This window comes from Macrobrachium rosenbergii, chromosome 41 (genome assembly GCF_040412425.1).
Source record: "Macrobrachium rosenbergii isolate ZJJX-2024 chromosome 41, ASM4041242v1, whole genome shotgun sequence".
NCBI classification, from domain to species: domain Eukaryota; kingdom Metazoa; phylum Arthropoda; class Malacostraca; order Decapoda; family Palaemonidae; genus Macrobrachium; species Macrobrachium rosenbergii.
This window is the reverse complement of record NC_089781.1, coordinates 9,350,679-9,368,610: the sequence shown is the minus strand read 5'-3', so window position 1 is coordinate 9,368,610 and position 17,932 is coordinate 9,350,679. Positions and strand designations below refer to the sequence as shown.

General features: G+C 38.4%; 1 protein-coding gene across 3 annotated transcripts in view; it reads right to left on the bottom strand.

The window, feature by feature from the left end:
- Positions 1-17,496, bottom strand: part of LOC136826621 (E3 ubiquitin-protein ligase Siah1-like) — a 50,169-nt gene extending 32,673 nt beyond the window's left edge. For all 3 annotated transcript variants that reach the window (XR_010849672.1, XM_067083912.1, XM_067083911.1), the window contains exons 1-3: positions 17,238-17,496; positions 16,788-17,027; positions 528-720 (exon numbers count right to left, since the gene is read on the bottom strand). Coding sequence is in view for 2 of the 3 variants with exons in the window: in XM_067083912.1 (XP_066940013.1) it covers positions 528-720; positions 16,788-17,027; positions 17,238-17,457 (653 nt within the window). In the remaining variant the exon portion in view is untranslated. The remainder of the gene's footprint in view (positions 1-527; positions 721-16,787; positions 17,028-17,237) is intronic.
- Positions 17,497-17,932: the final 436 nt, after the last annotated feature.

Here is a 17,932-nt window from a genome sequence, read left to right as displayed (position 1 = left end):
TCCTGCGAGACTTGTATATCCGTTTTCCTTATTTTGATTCTGGGGACATCTGTTTATTCTTGTGGATTTTTCAGTAATTTTGCAAATCAAAATTATTTTGTTTGCATCAATATTTGGTAAAAATTTTTTGCCACTGCTTGTTATGAGTTTTAATGCTTATTATAGGTGGACCTGTTTTATAAAGAATAAGTTCTTTCATACAAGGTGAAACTGATACCATGAAACTTCAGAGGATGAATAAACGCAATGACACTCAAGGAAGAAATGTCTTTAACCTGGGAAGAACCTGCTTAATCATCAACAACTGCTTAGTTTATTTTGTAAAGTTATAACCTCTTCATCTATACTAGCACATAAGTCTTAGGTCTGGTTTTTATATGAATTCTTAAGTTTAAAAAACTAGTCCCAGTGAACCTTATGATGTTTTAATTTACTTAAGCACAAAAACCAAATAATTAATCCGCTAAAATAATTATACAGTGAAAACAAAAAATAGGACAAATTTCATGAAAAACTTTACAACTTACCTATATGCAAAATTTTCTGCTTGTTTTCTTGATCCTATAAGTTGAACAATTGCAAAAAACTGCTGATGACCATCAAATTTTTCTTGCTTCTCGAGTACTAACATAAAATGATGACCAAAACAGCTCTGCATCATAACCCAATCTACTGCACCTGGTAAGTTTATGTCTGTTGCCAAAAAAACGATGTCTTCACCTGTCATACAAATAAAAGCTTTAATCAAACCTATCTTTAATTTTGGTAAAGTTTCCTTCTTCCTTAGCATGCAAGACTTACAAAACTCAACCAAACTAAAATCTCTCTCGAAATGCCAAATAATGGAGACTCCATCCTTCTATCTTTAGTATGCTGTATAACCAGTGGCTTGGTCATTTTCAAAGGTGAAAAAATGTTTATTTTCTACGCATTACTTTTCTTGACACAGAAACCATCCATTAGCAAGTACTTAAATCTGCAAATGCAACAGACAGCAAACCTTTCAAACTGAACTAACAACAATTTATTTAGCAAAAATGTTTAATGTGCATGAGTTTTGCCATTCAAATGAGCTTCTTCCTCACTATGGTAGGAAGAATATTTGCCATAAATTTATTGAGTAGGAATCATTATACTTGTCTACTACAAATTTATTGGGTTAATGAGTAGGAATCATTGTAAAATATAAAATGATTGACTGGTTAGTTTCTGTAGACTGGCATAACAAGAAGGATTATTGACGTTGTAAACCATTTATTTGCTATACAATGTCCTTAAGCAATTCCAGATATATGTAATCAATAAACCATCCATTTATACTAAATATCTACAATTTTTTGTATCAAAAATAAAATTAAGAATAAATTTCTTTTTTTGCAAACAGGCAGCTTCTCAACAAATCCAAACATACCACCCAGTTTGTGACAATACATCATTCCATAGAATTATAGAGAGAGTAATGGTCCTCCTCATCCCAGCCCTCTAAATTGAAATATATATGGAGGGTCCCAAACCAATGCACTCAATCAGGAAGTGCCAAATAGTCATGGGGCCCATGCACTTATCACAATGTGGGGGTTTTGCAGCCTCCACTAAAATCCATGAGTCATATAAATACAGTATGGCTGATTCTTAATACAGAAAAGAGCAGTCTCCCAATGTTTTGGTCTCTCACTGACCTCCATTGGGGTGTCTTCCATGTAATTCCCACCAACTTCAGGTCATTACCAACCATACTTCCATGAAAGCTGCAATCATCCTAAAGTGTAAAATTACATTCTTTGCCTTTTCCAACTACCCCTGAGTGCACTGTTACCCAACAGAAGCTGGTTACCCGTCCTTCAAATAAATAAATTCAGCGCTGTAAAATCTCTATGTTCTAAAACATACAGGCAGTCCCCAGTTATCGGCGGGGCTCTGTTTCTGAGGGTGTGATGATAACCAAAAATTGCTGCTAACCGAAAATTGGCGATTTCGGCGCTATTTCAGCAATTTTCGGGGGTTATCGGCGCCTGTATTAGGTATGTATAGGCGCCAATACCCGATTATCGTTGCCGATAATCAGAAATCGGCAATTTTTGGCGGCGAAAATTGCCGATTTTCATCACTAGACAAGCCCCATAAAACCGAATCACTGTTAACCGAGCCCGCCATTAACTGGGGACTGCCTATACTCAAAGCCTACAGTAATTAATAAAAAATGAAAATTTTACTTTTACATACCAAAATTTCTTTATCCACTACTAGAATACCATAAAGCTTTATCAAAAATGGTAAAGCCATTAAGGAACCACAGCCCTCAACATTTGGAAAAAGTCCTGATATCCATTGCCTAGCATCAGACCTGGAACCACCAGTATATACTGGATTATTGCTTCCATGCTATGCTTTACAATTATTTTTTAAAAATGTCAAACTCTTACAGGGCTGGTCCAAAGGGTTTGTTCTTAAAGAGTATATACAAGCTGTCCCCGTTTTACTACAGGGGTTCCGTTCCTACGGCCCGTTGTAAGCCGAAAAATCATCAAAAATGGAAAAAAATCCAAAGAAAACCTTACTTTTAATGCTTTGGGTGCACTGAAAATGATGTAAACTGCATTTTAATTGAGTTTTCATCAAAAACACCTGCAAATTTTTATTATTCTGCCGTTTTCGAGCCATATTTCTTCCGTAGGATTGGTATCGTAAGTGTCTTAACCCCGGAACATGCATTGTAAACCGGGAAATAATTTCTGATGAATATATTTGAAAAGCGTCGTAACCTTGGAACGTCATAAGCCGGACCCATCGTAACCCAGGGACTACCTGTAAAGTATTAGATCTTGATTTATTATAACTCTTAATAATTAACATCAATACGTCATACCTAGTACAGTCATCCCTCGCCTAACACAGGGGTTAGGTTCTAGAACCCCCCGCGATAAGCAAAAATCCGCAAAGTAGGGACCTTATATTTATTTTATTATTTACTGTATACGCATATATTTTAAGGCTTTATAAACCCTTCCCACACTCTTATGAACCTTTCCCACACTGTTATAAACACTTCATAAGCACTTAAAGACTTTCTACACTCTTGAACCTAAGCAACAGTTCATGGAACAGAGCATCAACAGTGATAAAAATTCTCTTGTGTATGTAGTACATGTTACAATGATTTACTAATTTTCATATATTAACATTAATATAAACATATTAATACAGGCAGTCCCCGGTTATCGGCGGGGGTTCCGTTCTGAGGGTGTGATGATAACCGAAAATCGGTGCTAATTGAAAATCAGCAATTTCCGGGGCTTATCAGCACTGAAAAGGGCTGATTTTCAGTTACCAGCACCTCTGTTAGGTATGTATTGGTGCCAATACCCAATTATCGGCAGCGACAAGCAGAAATCGGCAATTTTCAGCGCCGAAAATTGCCGTAAAACCGGATGGCCATTAACCGAGCCCACCATTAACCGGGGACCGCCTTACAAAATCCATTTAGTATACTGTATTACTATTTTGATCTGTTATCATCGTAATATACATAAAAAAAATTATCATTCCACATTTGTATTGTTTACATTCTGAGAATCAGCCGACTGAAGCTGCTCGCTACTACCAAAAGAATTAGAAAACCATTTTTTGTTGCTAAAAGAAACAAATTTATTAAGAGAATTATTTTTAATTTTGTACATAAAAGTTTGATACAGTAATTAATATTTCATTGAGAGAGAGAGAGAGAGAGAGAGAGAGAGAGAGAGAGAGAGAGAGAGAGAGAGAGAGAGAGAAGAGAGAGAGAGAGAGAGAGAGAGAGAGAGAGAGACTGGTGTTTACTATGTATAAAGAGAGAGAGAGAGAGAGAGAGAGAGAGAGAGAGAGAGAGAGAGAGAGAGAACTGGTGTTTACTATGTATAAACAAAGTCTCAGCACAGTAGCTTGGGATGAGACTAAGTCTTGATTTGACAAACTGGGGACGAGAGAGTATACAGTAACCTTGAGTTGCTTACGTATGAAATTCGGATTTTAAATATTTTTACAGTGATTAGAAATGAAAGATCAAAAGTGATAAAATATTCTCTGGTGTACTATTACAGTATATGTGTGATAATCATACAGTAGAGTCTACTACTAAACTTGTACTGAAGCACGGTTCAGTAGAGAAAAAAAAAAATATGGCAACATGTACCTACAGCATATCGGGACAACGGTTTTCTTATACATATATTACGATAACAATAGATAATATAGTTTATTCTGTAAGTGCAATAAAGTTTTATAGAGATTTTGCTGTTTTTTCATTAAAAGATTGTATACAGAGAGAGAGAGAGAGAGAGAGAGAGAGAGAGAGAGAGAGAGAGAGAGAGAGAGAGAGAGAGAGAGAGAGAGAGAGGGGTTGAAGTGGGGTGTTTATGTACATTGGTAAGCTGTTTTGAGAGTTTGTGGGATTTTAGTTTAGCATTCCATATATTTTTTACTGTTTACATTAATATTAATATTTGAAAATTACTAAATCTTTTTTTTTATCAAAAAATGCATTTAGTAATGAAAATAAAAATTTTAGGCTAGAAAATGCTTATTTTGCCACAAAAAAATAATAAATACCACAAAATCCCACAATATAGCGAAAAATCCGCGATACAAATTTAGATATATTACATTAAAAAATCTGTAATGCATTGAGACCGCTATAAGTGAACCGAGATATGGTGAGGGACGACTGTATCTTCCACGGAGGTAAAGTCAAATGCTCAGGTAGTTTTATGTGCAGGGTTAACCCTCGCTCATAAAATGGCCGCCCCCAAAGCAAATGAAGTGCAAATGACTGCCCACATAGCATATTTCTCTCACTTTGTCCTTCCTGTATCCTTCCTCCTAAGGCACCCAAATGTCCCATGTTCCAGGTTGCTGCAAGAGAGCCACTGCAAATATTGGAAGTAGCTACCTGAAGCAGCAGCCATATTGGACCCTGAGGCACCCTGGCCTCCCAAGCTCAACTGCGTGAACCTGGGTTCACTCTCACAAGTGTTTTAGCTCTGGTAGCGAGCAAATGTCCCTTGTTCCCACTTGACCATTCCACAGGTCTGCCAACCCCTGCCCCATGTAAGACAGGCCTCAGTTCAGGATACCCATATACTGGATCGTTGCTTTGGACTCCGATGGTAAACCTAAGACAAGTATTTTGGCAGCCTGTTTTTCCTTCTACTGAAGTATTTCTTGACTTTTGTTAACGAACTCCCCCCCAAGTCTCTCTTATAATCCACCACGTGTATTTCTCTCTCTCCATTCATCAGTAAACCCTCCCTTTGTTCCCCTAGTCGATCCTTTTCTCAGCCTGCCACCTATCATTTGCATGCTAGTCTAATTCCAATTTGTGACAATTGCAATATAAGTGAGTTACAATTAGCTGTGCCACTCATGGGCACATTGTTAGTTACAGAATCCTTATCATTTCAATTGCTTGGCATTAGGGCTTCAGTTCTTGCCAATCCTATGGTTCACTCGTCACCTCTCTTCCAGAGGGATGCCTTTATCATGAAGGACCAAGAAAAATCTCAGCTCGCCCTTGCATTCATCGTCTGGACCCATCCACGTGCGACAAGGAATTTCATCTTTTAGGGCACTGCTGACTCTTTATAATCACTGCTCATTTATTATTATTCACATGTGCCCCTAGTATTAATTTGTAAACTATTGTTATCAATTCTTGAGTAAATGTAATTAATTGTTGAGTATAATTATGCCTTGTAGTAACTTGACTTAAAAGAGTAGTACTCTGGTTTTTTTGTAATACTGTCAGCCATTTTATAGCGTTCCACTGGCCAAGGCTGGCAAGTAACACCAGTGACCTTGCTTAAGATTGACAATTGTAGAAATTCCCCAAGAAAAACGTGTGCATACATTAAAAACAAAAACACAAGCTGAGATTCCAGTCATGAGTGATAAGCACTTAAAATCTGCGTCGCTCAGGTTAGCAAACCTTAGCACATCATAGCAATGGCATGGCTCCACTCTGATTTATAAAGTAAAATCAGTTTCACTGCACGATTTAGGAAAGTTAGCCCATTTTAGCCAAGCGCGTGTTCAAGTAAACAAAGGGCAGTCTGTCTTAGCCCGCGTAAGGTCAGTAGAAAGCCAATGGCTAGAGCTTGATTTTGTGTCTGAACCCTACGCAGTTTCAGCAAGGTAAATTTCTAATTTTCACTGAGCCAGATGTTTTGTATGTGGCTACATTGTTAGGCTGTTCTTGCATACTATAATTTTAAATAGGGCACAGGCTTGCAAAGTTAGCATTTATTTGCTAGGGTTGAGCGTTCAGACGAGCATTATTTCATAACAACACAAAACTTGCATCATAACAAAACCATTTTTCATGAGCTTCAGTCTCGAAAGAAAAATTTTCTCATTGATAGGAGTTAAATTTTGGCATGATATTTATATTTTGTTTTCAATTTTAGTGGGATAGTCATATATAATTCGCTAGGGAACGTTACTGCTGTTTTCTTAAAAACGACCTAGGGTGTTAGATGTTGTTTTCCACCCCGCTAGATTATTTAGCCCATCAGAGGGGGATGTAGGTATTACATTATATCGATTTTACTGAGCAATCCTTTCCAGAATTTTATCTTCTCAGACTAAATGCTTAGCCTATCCAACCCTTGTGTTGCTAACCTATCAACTTAAAGTACAGCAAGCCTTTTACTGGGCTACTAAGTCCTATATATATATATTATAAATTTGCATATTAACTGCCCTGTACTCCTTAAACTAATCGAACTTATGTGCTACTCAATTCTTGTGTCCTTACACATCTATCTGTACTTATTGTACCTCAACTTTGCACCTACATGCCCCTTTTACTTTGTGTTACTAGCACAGTACACCCTTGTGGTGCCTTTTGTTGCACTGAATGTGCCTTTGATTAATTTCACTCTGTTCAGATGGAACCACCTCTGCTCTTGTTACCATCATGTCCGTGGGCAGGTTAAACCTTAAACGCCGAGCCTCTATTTACAAAAGTGTCTGCCGTATGCCGGCGGGGTTTGGGAGTTAGCACCGAAGCGGAAAGAAAGTTTTTTCAAAAAATCACAGCACGCTTAGTTTTTAAGATTAAGAGTTCATTTTTGGCTCCTTTTTTTCTCACTGCCTGAAGTTTAGTATGCAACCATCATAAATGAACAAAAATATCATTATCATATATAAATATTGGAATATATGACAGCGCGAAAAAAATTTCATCCATAATTGTATACATATCGCGCTGTGAGCAAAACGGTTAAAGGTAATGAGCTATTTTTTTTCGTTGTATTGTACACTAAATTGCGATGATTTTGGTATATAACAAATTGTAAAACGATCAAAGCACCACAGAGAAAATATCACAAAATGATGCATGAATTCGTAACGTGCGGACGTAAAAAAAAGTTTTTTTCAAAAATTCACCATAAATCGAAATACTGTGCTAGAGACTTCCCGTTTGTTGCAAAATGAAGGTAAATCATTGAATATTACTAGAATGTAAGTGTTTTAGCTTACAATTGCATTTTTCAACCATTTCGGTCGAGTCAAAGTTGGCCGAAGGTTGAAATTTCGGCACTTATCGTGATTTATATGAAAATATTTCAAAACTGATTAAAGCTACAACCATGAGTTATTTTTTGTTGTATTCTACATGAAATTGCACACATTTTCATATATAAAACGTTATGTAACAGCTAATATAAAATGGTGCAAAAATTACGAAAAAGTGACTAAAGAAATTCTGAGATTTTCAGCAGAGTTAGCCCACGCAGAGGTAAGGAAAAAGTTTTTTTCAAAAATTCACCATAAATCGAAATATTGTGCTAGAGACTTCCAGTTTGTTGCAAAATGAAGGTAAATGATTGAATATTACTAGAATGTAGGAGTTTTAGCTTACAATTGCATTTTCGACCATTTCAGTCGAGTCAAAGTTGACCGAAGGTTGAAATTTTAGCACTTACCATGATTTATATGAAAATACTTCAAAACTGATAAAAGCTACAACCATGAATTATTTTTTGTTGTATTCTACATGAAATTGCGCACATTTTCATATATAAAACATTATGTAACGGCTAATATAAAATGGTGCAAAAATTACGAAACAGTGACTAAAGAATATCTGAGATTTTCAGCAGAGTTAGCGCGTGCAGAAGTAACGAAAGTTTTTTTCAAAAATTCACCATAAATCGAAATATTGTGCTAGAGACTTCTCGTTTGTTGAAAAATGAAGGTAAATGATTGAATATTACTAGAATGTAAGAGTTTTACCTTACAATTGCATTTTCGACCATTTCAGTCGAGTCAAAGTTGACCGAAGGTTGAAATTTTGGCACTTACCGTGATTTATATTAAAATATTTCAACTGATAAAAGCTACAACCATGAATTATTTTTGTTGTATTCTACATGAAATTGCGCACATTTCCATATATAAAACGTTATGTAATGGCTAATATAAAACGGTGCAAAAATTACGACAAAGTGACTAAAGAATTTCTGAGATTTTCAGCAGAGTTAGCATGTGCGGACGTAAGGAAAAAGTTTTTTTCAAAAATTCACCATAGATCGAAATATTGTGCTAGACTTCTCGTTTGTTGCAAAATGAAGATAAATGACTGAATACAGTATTACTAGAATGTAAGAGTTTTAGCTTACAACTGCATTTTTCGACCATTTCGGTCGAGTCAAAGTTGACCGAAGGTTGAAATTTTGGCACTTACCGTGATTTATATGAAAATATTTCAAAACTGATAAAAGCTACCACCATGAATTATTTTTTGTTGTATTCTACATGAAATTGCACACATTTTCATATATAAAACTTTATGTAACGGCTAATATAAAACTGTGCAAAAATTACGACAAAGTGACTAAAGAAATTCTGAGATTTTCAGCAGTTAGTGTATGCGGAGGTAAGGATAAAGTTTTTTCAAAATTCACCATATATCGAAATATTGTGCTAGAGACTTCTCGTTTGTTGCAAAATGAAGGTAAATGATTGAATATTACTAGAATGTAAGAGTTTTAGTTTACAATTGCATTTTCGACCATTTTGGTCGAGTCAAAGTTGACCGAAGGTTGAAATTTTGGCACTTACCATGATTTATATGAAAATATTTCAAAACTGATAAAAGCTACAACCATGAATTATTTTTTGTTGTATTCTACATGAAATTGTGCACATTTTCATATATAAAATGTTATGTAACGGCTAATATAAAATGGTGCAAAAACTGCGACAAAGTGACTAAAGAATTTCTGAGATTTTCAGCAGAGTCAGCGCACGTGGACGTAAGGAAAAAGTTTTTTTCAAAAATTCACCATAAATCGAAATATTGTGCTAGAGATTTCTCGTTTGTTGCAAAATGAAGGTAAATGATTGAATATTACTAGAATGTAAGAGTTTTACCTTACAATTGCATTTTTCGACCATTTCGGTTGAGTCAAAGTTGACCAAAGGTTGAAAATTTGGCACTTATTGTGATTTATATGAAATTATGTCAAAATTGATAAAAGCTACAACCATGAGTTATTTTTTTTTTGTATTTTACATGAAATTGTGCACATTTTCACATATAAAACTTTATGTATAGGCTAATGGAAAACGGTGCAAAAATTACGACAAAGTGACTAAAGAATTTCTGAGATTTTCAGCAGAGTTAGCTGATGCTTTCTTTTGGGATAAGAAAGAAATTCGTGCATGTGCAGCTGGGTCACTCTTGTAAGCAAAACAACAGAGGGATCCATGAACTCCCAGCATCCCTCAAGGCGCATGATTTTAAATTTTTTGCAAACGAGGCCTGTAAGTATTTTTCTGCAAATATTTAAAAAAAAACTTCGTAGTCAACATATTTTACGTCCACTTGGCACCCGACAGACAACTTTTGTCGACGTAAAATACGTCCAGTCAGCGCTAATGGGTTAAGCAAATTCACATAATTATACCTTCGCATTTGTATGTTTCGACCCGTGCTTTGTGTTACAGTAATCATACCCTTGCATTGTAGACTTTGACCCATGCTATGAGTCCAAATAATTACACCTTCGCATTTGTAGGCTTTGACCCTTGCATGTGTTGTAATAACACCCCTGCACTCGTAGGCTTTGACCCATGCAACATGTTACAATACTTATACCCTGGCACTTGTAGGTTTTGACCGGTGCATCGTGTTCCAAATAATCACACTGCATGGTAGGCTATGACCCGTGCATTGTGTTAATCCTCAAATTTTATTTGTGCCTAGTGCATTTATCTTAATCTATGTTAGTTGTGCTTCATGTACACCATAGCTAGTGCCTAGTGCAGTCATTTACCTTTGTACATACTTAGCCTATGCCATTTGCACCTTCAGTGTGCCCTAGGTAGCGTCTAGTACGTTTACCTGTGCCGCCCCAATTTATGTGTAGACAAGCCACACATTTTATACCATCTGCACTTGTGTGCCAATCCTGTGGAGTCCCACATTATTAATTCTTCGAAACCACTTTGCCTTACAAGTGTAAACTAAGCAGGCTCACTTCCTTATTTTGCATATCCTCTTCCTAGTTCAGTGCCATTTCCATTCCATGCAACTGTTTGCACAGCTACTCATTATTCATTTACATGTGCCTATAATCCACAGCCTAAAGGCAATGCCTTTCAATACAGTGCCACTTTTGCACTGCTAACTCCTCCACAACAAGTCTATCATCTAGAGTAGTTGCAATATCCAAACTCTAGCAACTTAGCCAAAATGGTCACCTATGAGGAAGCAATTGCTTTCTACACACGGATAGAACAGAGGGCAGCTATACTGGAGTGCTGTTACGTGTTCATGAAAAAAGCAGGGATGGAAGAGTGGCTTGATACATGTTTAGGGGCCTATCATTGTGGCACCTCCCAGAGGTTATGATGGAGGTCGATGGGTCCAAGTCTGCCATGACCCCCACAACATGATATCACTCATACATACAGACCAGGTACCGGATCAGGTCCGCATCCACCCTAATAAGACGATAATTTATGAAAATGTAGATGAGCGAAGGACAAAAATCCTGGCTGTCTGTTTGAGGGTAACCACACCCCAACACAGGATTAGTACCTTTGGGGTAGTGGATGTCCTTCCTGACGACCTAGAGCTACTCTTAGGACAGGCCTTTAAGTCTCACCTCTTTACCTCTTTCCTGAGCCCGATCTCAATCTTCCTCCAGACCCAGTGCCACTGCCTGCTCCTACCCCAAACCCACAGCCCAAGGGCTGGGCTCCTTCCAAGAGAATGATGAGGAAGTTCTGCACCTTGTGTAGAGTGCATGGGCATTCCAAGAATTCCCACCAGTGTCCCACTAGGTCTGTTACATCTCCTCCCAAATCTGCAAATGATTACTTCCATGACTCCCTACAGACCAACCTGGAGGAGGCCAAAACCTGGGTCGCCATCCTGGATGACTACTCCCCAGATGCATGTTGGTGGGTAAACCCCCCCCCGGCCATTATAGAGGCCAAAGTTTCTATAACTGTGCAGCATGCACTACCCGAGGGTACCCAAGTCAGAAAGGATGAAGGAATGACCTTCGAGTGGGTGAATGGCACCACAAGAATTATTCCCACAGTCCTCTTACTGGTGAAAATGCTCCAAGTAACACAACAGTGCCACCTAAGGGTGGTGGAGATTATTCACGAGTATTACCACATCATCCTCGGCCGTGACCTCCCAGAGGGTTACCTTCCATGGACGGGACCACCTCCATTGCTGGATGACCTAGACTGCAGCTGGATCGACATGCTCTACTCTGGCAAAAAGCCAGAGCAACACCTGCACCACCTTCACCCCCAACAAACGAGCTAGTGCCTAGCCTAAGATCTATGCATGCGCCTAACTCAGATTTGGCACAGCCTTCCAACCCAGAGCCAGATAAAATAGATTTCAGCTGGATCAGTACGCTCTGGCCGGATGAAGAGCCAGTGCCAAGACTTGGGGGGCCTAACACAGAGCTAATGCCTGAACCCTCTTCCAATCTCCCTTCAGGGGATCCAGTTCCCTCCCAGCCTCCGTCAGGAGCAGATGATTCTTCCCGCCCTGCCGTCAAGACATTGCCAGTGCCAAGTGAATGTACTGATCAGGGAAGTACTCCATACATCGCAGACGTTGAGCCGTTCCCTACCTCAACTCCTGTGCCTGAGCCTGCCGTAGTGCCAGTGCCAGAGCATGAACTCAATCTCCCTTCAGGAGGTCTTACAGCATGCAAGCCTCTTGCACCCATAACGAACTCTTCCTCTTCTTCCAGGTCCCCACAGGATAAGACTCTGGTAGATGCTGGACTAAGACCTGAGCTGATCGCAGAGATGAGATCCCAGAACTGCGACAGCAGGTGGCAGTGATTGTTGGCACCTGGCACTACCACTGTCGAGGTTGTCACAGCAGCCAGGGCAGTGGCTGGCATAGCCTCCAGTGCCACCGGTTCCTTCTGAGATATCCAAGCCTAAGGGCGATTTAGAAGGGAGAGAGCCACAAGTAAATCCAGGAAGTATTCCCACAGTTGATCCTGAGGAAAAAATAACAGAGATGAAGCACACCATTCCCTTAAAGAAACTTCATTGGCTCCACTCAGAAACTACAATTCCAGCACTTCCCAGGAGAAGTAATTGGAAGGCTACCCGCATCAAGGGGCTAAGCCTCCAGTGCTACAGCTGGTAGGTCAAGCACTTGAAATTCGAATAATAACATAGCACAGGTGCTCTCCTAGCCCTATAAGAGCCATTGAGCTCTCATGGCACTCATAAATGTATAACTGTACAGTGCCTTAATAGAGCAATCCTAGCCCTTGATACAGAAAGGATGTCTAGGGTTGGCTCCTACTTTTAATCAGTATTGTTGTATTAAAAGAATTTATTTTGTACTGCGCTACATCTGTTCTTTAGCCCACAGCTGACGAAATGTCCTAGCTCCATATGTATTTTATTGCATTCCAGCATACCCATGTTGAAGTATTTTATTTGCTTACTTGTGAAATACTCAATTGAGATACCCAGTTCTATCATATTTAACCTTATTTTTATTACTATTACTAAAGTTTGGGATGCAGCTTATCATTCCCACTTATAAATAACATGTTCTTTTATTGTGGGGATGCAATGGACCCGCACCTATTCGCAGCTGAGGATTCGCGGCTTCACCTATTTGGGGATTTCTCTGTCGAACATATGTACACATTATTCGTGGAAAATTCGCCTATTCGCAGCTTTTTCATAGATAAATATTCACAAATTACTGTATTTTCATATAATTTTGACTAAATGCACTTTTTGATAAAACTATTAAAATATTCAGTTATAAGCATTTTTAGAGGGTTTTTTGGTGTTTTGAACTATCAAAATAGGCAACTGTAGCATTTTTAGAGGGGTTTTAAGTATTCGCAGACTTGAGCTACTGGTGGGGGGTTAGCGGTATGCATCCCCCACGAATACTGGGGTCGACTGTATATCGCTCACCTGTGAGCTAGGTTATCGCTTTGATAGTGTTGCGTTAGCTGAGTTTTGTGGGGCATTCCTTCAGTAATAGATTTATTCTATTTAGTCAACCCCCCACAGAAAGTGCATTCCTTAAACAAATGTAGGTACATTATTCTTAGCATTAAGTATGGGTGTTTTTATGTAAATTTTTGTACTACCTCTGAAGTGTTTTATGTTGCATTTAATTAGTAGCCTAGAGTTAACGTACAGCGCTGCACTAGCTTGCGTCTGCGTGAAATTCTTTTAGTTCAACTTTGTAGGCCTTAAGTACTTCGTTTAAATAAGCACAAGCACATGTCCTTAGCATTAGCAGTGCCATGTTATTCTATGTATGAGAGTATACTTAGATGGCCAGCCAGCCAAAACCACTTCTTAAATTAAAGTAACTTACATTCGCTCAGGATAATCCTGTTCTTGCAGACCTTTCGGCCTGTTAAGGACAAAATGTCTACTAATATAGGGGGCTATTTTATGTTCAAGGTTAACCCCTCACTCATAAAATGGCTGCCCCCATGCAAACGAAGTGCAAATGGCTGCCCACATGGCGTATTTCTTTCATTTTGTCCTTTTAGTATCCTTCCTCCTCTGCTGCCTAAATGTCTCATGTTCCACTTTGCTGCGAGAGAGCTGCTGCAAAGCCTGGAAGTAGCTACCTAAGGCAGCCATATTGGAACCTGAGGTGCTCTGGACTCCCAAGCTTGGCTGTGTGTGCGCGGGTTCACTCTCACAAGTGTTTTGGCTCTGGTAACGGGTAGACGTCCCTTGTTCTCGCACGACCACTCCACAGGTCCGCCAACCCCTGCCCCATGTGTGACAGGCCTCATTTCAGGATACCCATTTACTGGATTGTTGCTTTGGACTCCTACAGTAAGCCTACGCCTCAAGTATTTTGGAGGCCAGTTTTTCCTCCTGCTGAAGTATTTCTTGACTTTTGTTAACGAATCCCTCACGACCAAGTCTCTCCCATGATTCACCACGCGTATTTCTCTCCATTCATCAGTAAACCCTCCCTTTGTTCCCCTAGCCAATCCTTTTCTCAGCCTGCCACCATCGTTTACATGCTTGCCTAATTCCCATTAGTGAAAATTGCAATATAAATGAGTTTCGTCTGGCTGTACCATTCGTGGTCACGTTGTTAGTTAGGGAATCCTTATCATTTTAACTGCATGGTATTAGGGCTTCAATTCTCGACAATTCTATAGTTAATCTGACACATCTCTCTTCCAGAAGGATGCCTTTATTGTGAGTGACCAAGGAAAATCTCAGCTCGCCCTTGCATTCGTCGTCTGGACCCATCCACGTGCGACGAGGAATTTCATCTTTTACAGCATTGCCGAATCTTTATAATAACAGCTCATTTATTATTATTAACGTCTGTCCCTAGCATTAATTTGTAAACTACTGTTATTAATTCATGAGTAAATGTAATTAATCGTTAACTGAGTATAATTACACTTTGCAGTAACTTGACCAAAAAGAGTACCAAAGGTTAGTGATCTTCTTGTTTCCATTTTCCTCTCAGTTTATTTTATATTACTGTCAGCCATTTTAGCGTCCCGTTGCTTGGCCAAGGCTGGCGAATAACAGGTAGAAACACACTTATGATCGACAGATTCATACCAACACAATTGTGATAGACAGATTCACCTTCATAATAATCTTGCCAAGCCTAAGAAGAATGAGTGTGTCATTTACCTGTGATCTCTATGTTACAGAAAGTTTACTGTATTTCTATGAACCAGGCTAGTTAGTGAATTAAAGTCTTTGAAACCTATGAACTTTGAACCAAAACAGCCTGGAAACGGAGTTCAACTACCAACACACACACTCCGTGGGGGGAAAACCTAAAAGCTCTTGCAATTATATGGACTCCTGAATTATGAATAAAATTTGGTCCTTTCAGTCTATGAAGAAAGGCAGATATGAAAAACATGAAAACTGCATATTAGTCTTTTGTGGTAGCATCACTGCTTTATTTCAATTCTATACAATTGGTTTTTAAATTAAGCAGCAGATTTCAAGTAAATTGATTAAAAAATATTACACCAAGGAATCTAGTTTCAGCTGCACATTTACATTTACACCTAGGGCTGGACGACTGCCTCTTAGCTGGCAAGAATAGACCAGCATTGTTTGTTGGCAAATATACTCTCTGAAAAAAAAAAAAACTATAAAAGCTCTTATCCCTAGTCAATGAACTGTCTGGGCACTACCACCTCGCAGTGAAGTACTACTGAATTATCATAACCCTTCAAGCAAACCAACACATTTTCTAATCATTTTGTCCTGCAACAGACATCAAGACAGGTGATGGGGGACCGCCCCTGACTCACATGCCAACTTCCAATTAACCCCATTGTTGCTAAGTTCCAACAACTACTTTCAGCTCACTCTGGGGAATACTCCTAAGTAAAAGACAATGGTGTTGTTTTATTTCTGAAGGAACAATAAATCTGCAGCAATGTTGGTGTTCTCTCTTAAGGACATCATGTGTGTAACCAGTATGCACATAGGAGACACCGTTAACACACAGATTTGAATATTATCCATGTAAATTACTGAGGTGTAAAACAAAGAGAAAAATCAAACTGTTTTTTAAATTTCAAACAGACACTATACGGTTTTCATGAACTTCAGTTCTACACTAATGAAACCAGTAGGAACAACCCCCAAAGGAATTGCATCAACATAATGATTGATGCATACGTGAAAGCCTAGGCCCCTTGGCAGGTAGAGCAGGATAACCTGCTAAGAGTTCTCCCTGAAAAATAACCTGCCCTTGGATCTACATTATGACAATTCATTTTAATGTATTCCAGGACCGTACATCCACATCACAGTTTCCACTACAGTATTGGTTTTGAATATAAACTCCAGTTCCAGCTAGGAAATTATTATTATTTAATTTAAAATCTCTTCTTCAATAACAAGTGAAAATTAGAGCATGGCAGTGTTGAAGACCTTTTAGTTAGGTTGAAAGAGACCAAATAAAACTAAATGGTAAAATGCTATGAAGTCTGGGAGTGATGGGATGCTGCAAACAAACTACGATGCACCCAGTAGGCACATTATCAAAGTAGAAAATTTTGTACAATTTAATCCACATCGGAAAGAGGGTCCTGAATGCATGAAAATTTCCAAAGGTTAAGAGCACCTTTATGTCAACATTAAATCTTTCTTCATGAGGTCTTTCTAGAGGCAAAAAAGCTATATAAAACAGCAGTTTATACATTTTTACACATGCACATCACTAAAAGTTAAAAGTCCACCTTTACTAGGGTTGAAATTCCACTCACCTTGAAGTGTGGTAATACTTTTATGGACACTCATCAGATGGGGCATTACTTGTTCTAAAGAGCCTTGCCATTTACAAGAGGCTCCTGGACAGGGGCATAAATATGGTCGGAACTCACAAGTCTCCTCATGTTCTGTTTTGTCTGTGTGAAGGAGAGTTACAGAACAACCTGAAGAGGAATATTTGCATGGGAACATAACTGTGGATGCAACCTTCTCCATTGCTAAATTTCTGATGTTGCCTGTAAAACAAAAAAAAATTATTTACAATGCTGTAAGACAACACATACATCCTTACTGGTATTACATCCAATTATTTCAAACCTTAGGATTTTGATAAGCTTGCTCTAACTAACGAAGACTATCCTTATTCTGCACTACAGGATGATGGTATTGGGACACAAAGAACATAACTGTGTCTTGTGAAATCAGACATAAGACAACAAACTTACCTAGTGGTCCTCTGCATGTTGGACAGCATGTAAGCTTTGGCCTGCAATTTGCACAAACTAAATGACCACTCTGGCACTGAAGAATTGGTGGAAGCACAAAGTCAAAGCAAACAGGACATTCGAAGAGATTTGCTAAATCTGTATTACCACCAGGAGAAATACCTGAAGGTGGAGACTGTGAGGGAATTCCCCTGCCACTCTTATTTGCATAGGCACTCATTGCTGTGGTTTTAATGTCTGGAATAGAACAAGGCCCATTATAATTAGTACATGACAACAAACTTAAATACTGTATCATGCTTGTTACAGAGCAGCTGGAATACATAATTCTATGTCTGTTTTAAGCTTGAGGGAAGCAACAAGGCATATATAAACACACACGATTTTACACATTACAAAATTTGATGTAAAATAACCATTGTTTGTGAAAATAAAATCTAAACTAAACACTACAAAAAATTAAACACAGTATCGCTACTTATTAACCTCTGCATTTATGCCGTGTATTGAATACCAATGCCGGTTTTTATGAACTGAGCATATAAAAAAATTGCTGCAAAAAAGGGGAACCTTAAAAACCAAACCACACTACACATTTTTTCATTTTCAGTATCATAGTATACATACTTTTATAATAAAAATTATATTTTCATAATAAAATAAATTTTTGAACATACTTACCTGGTAGTTATACA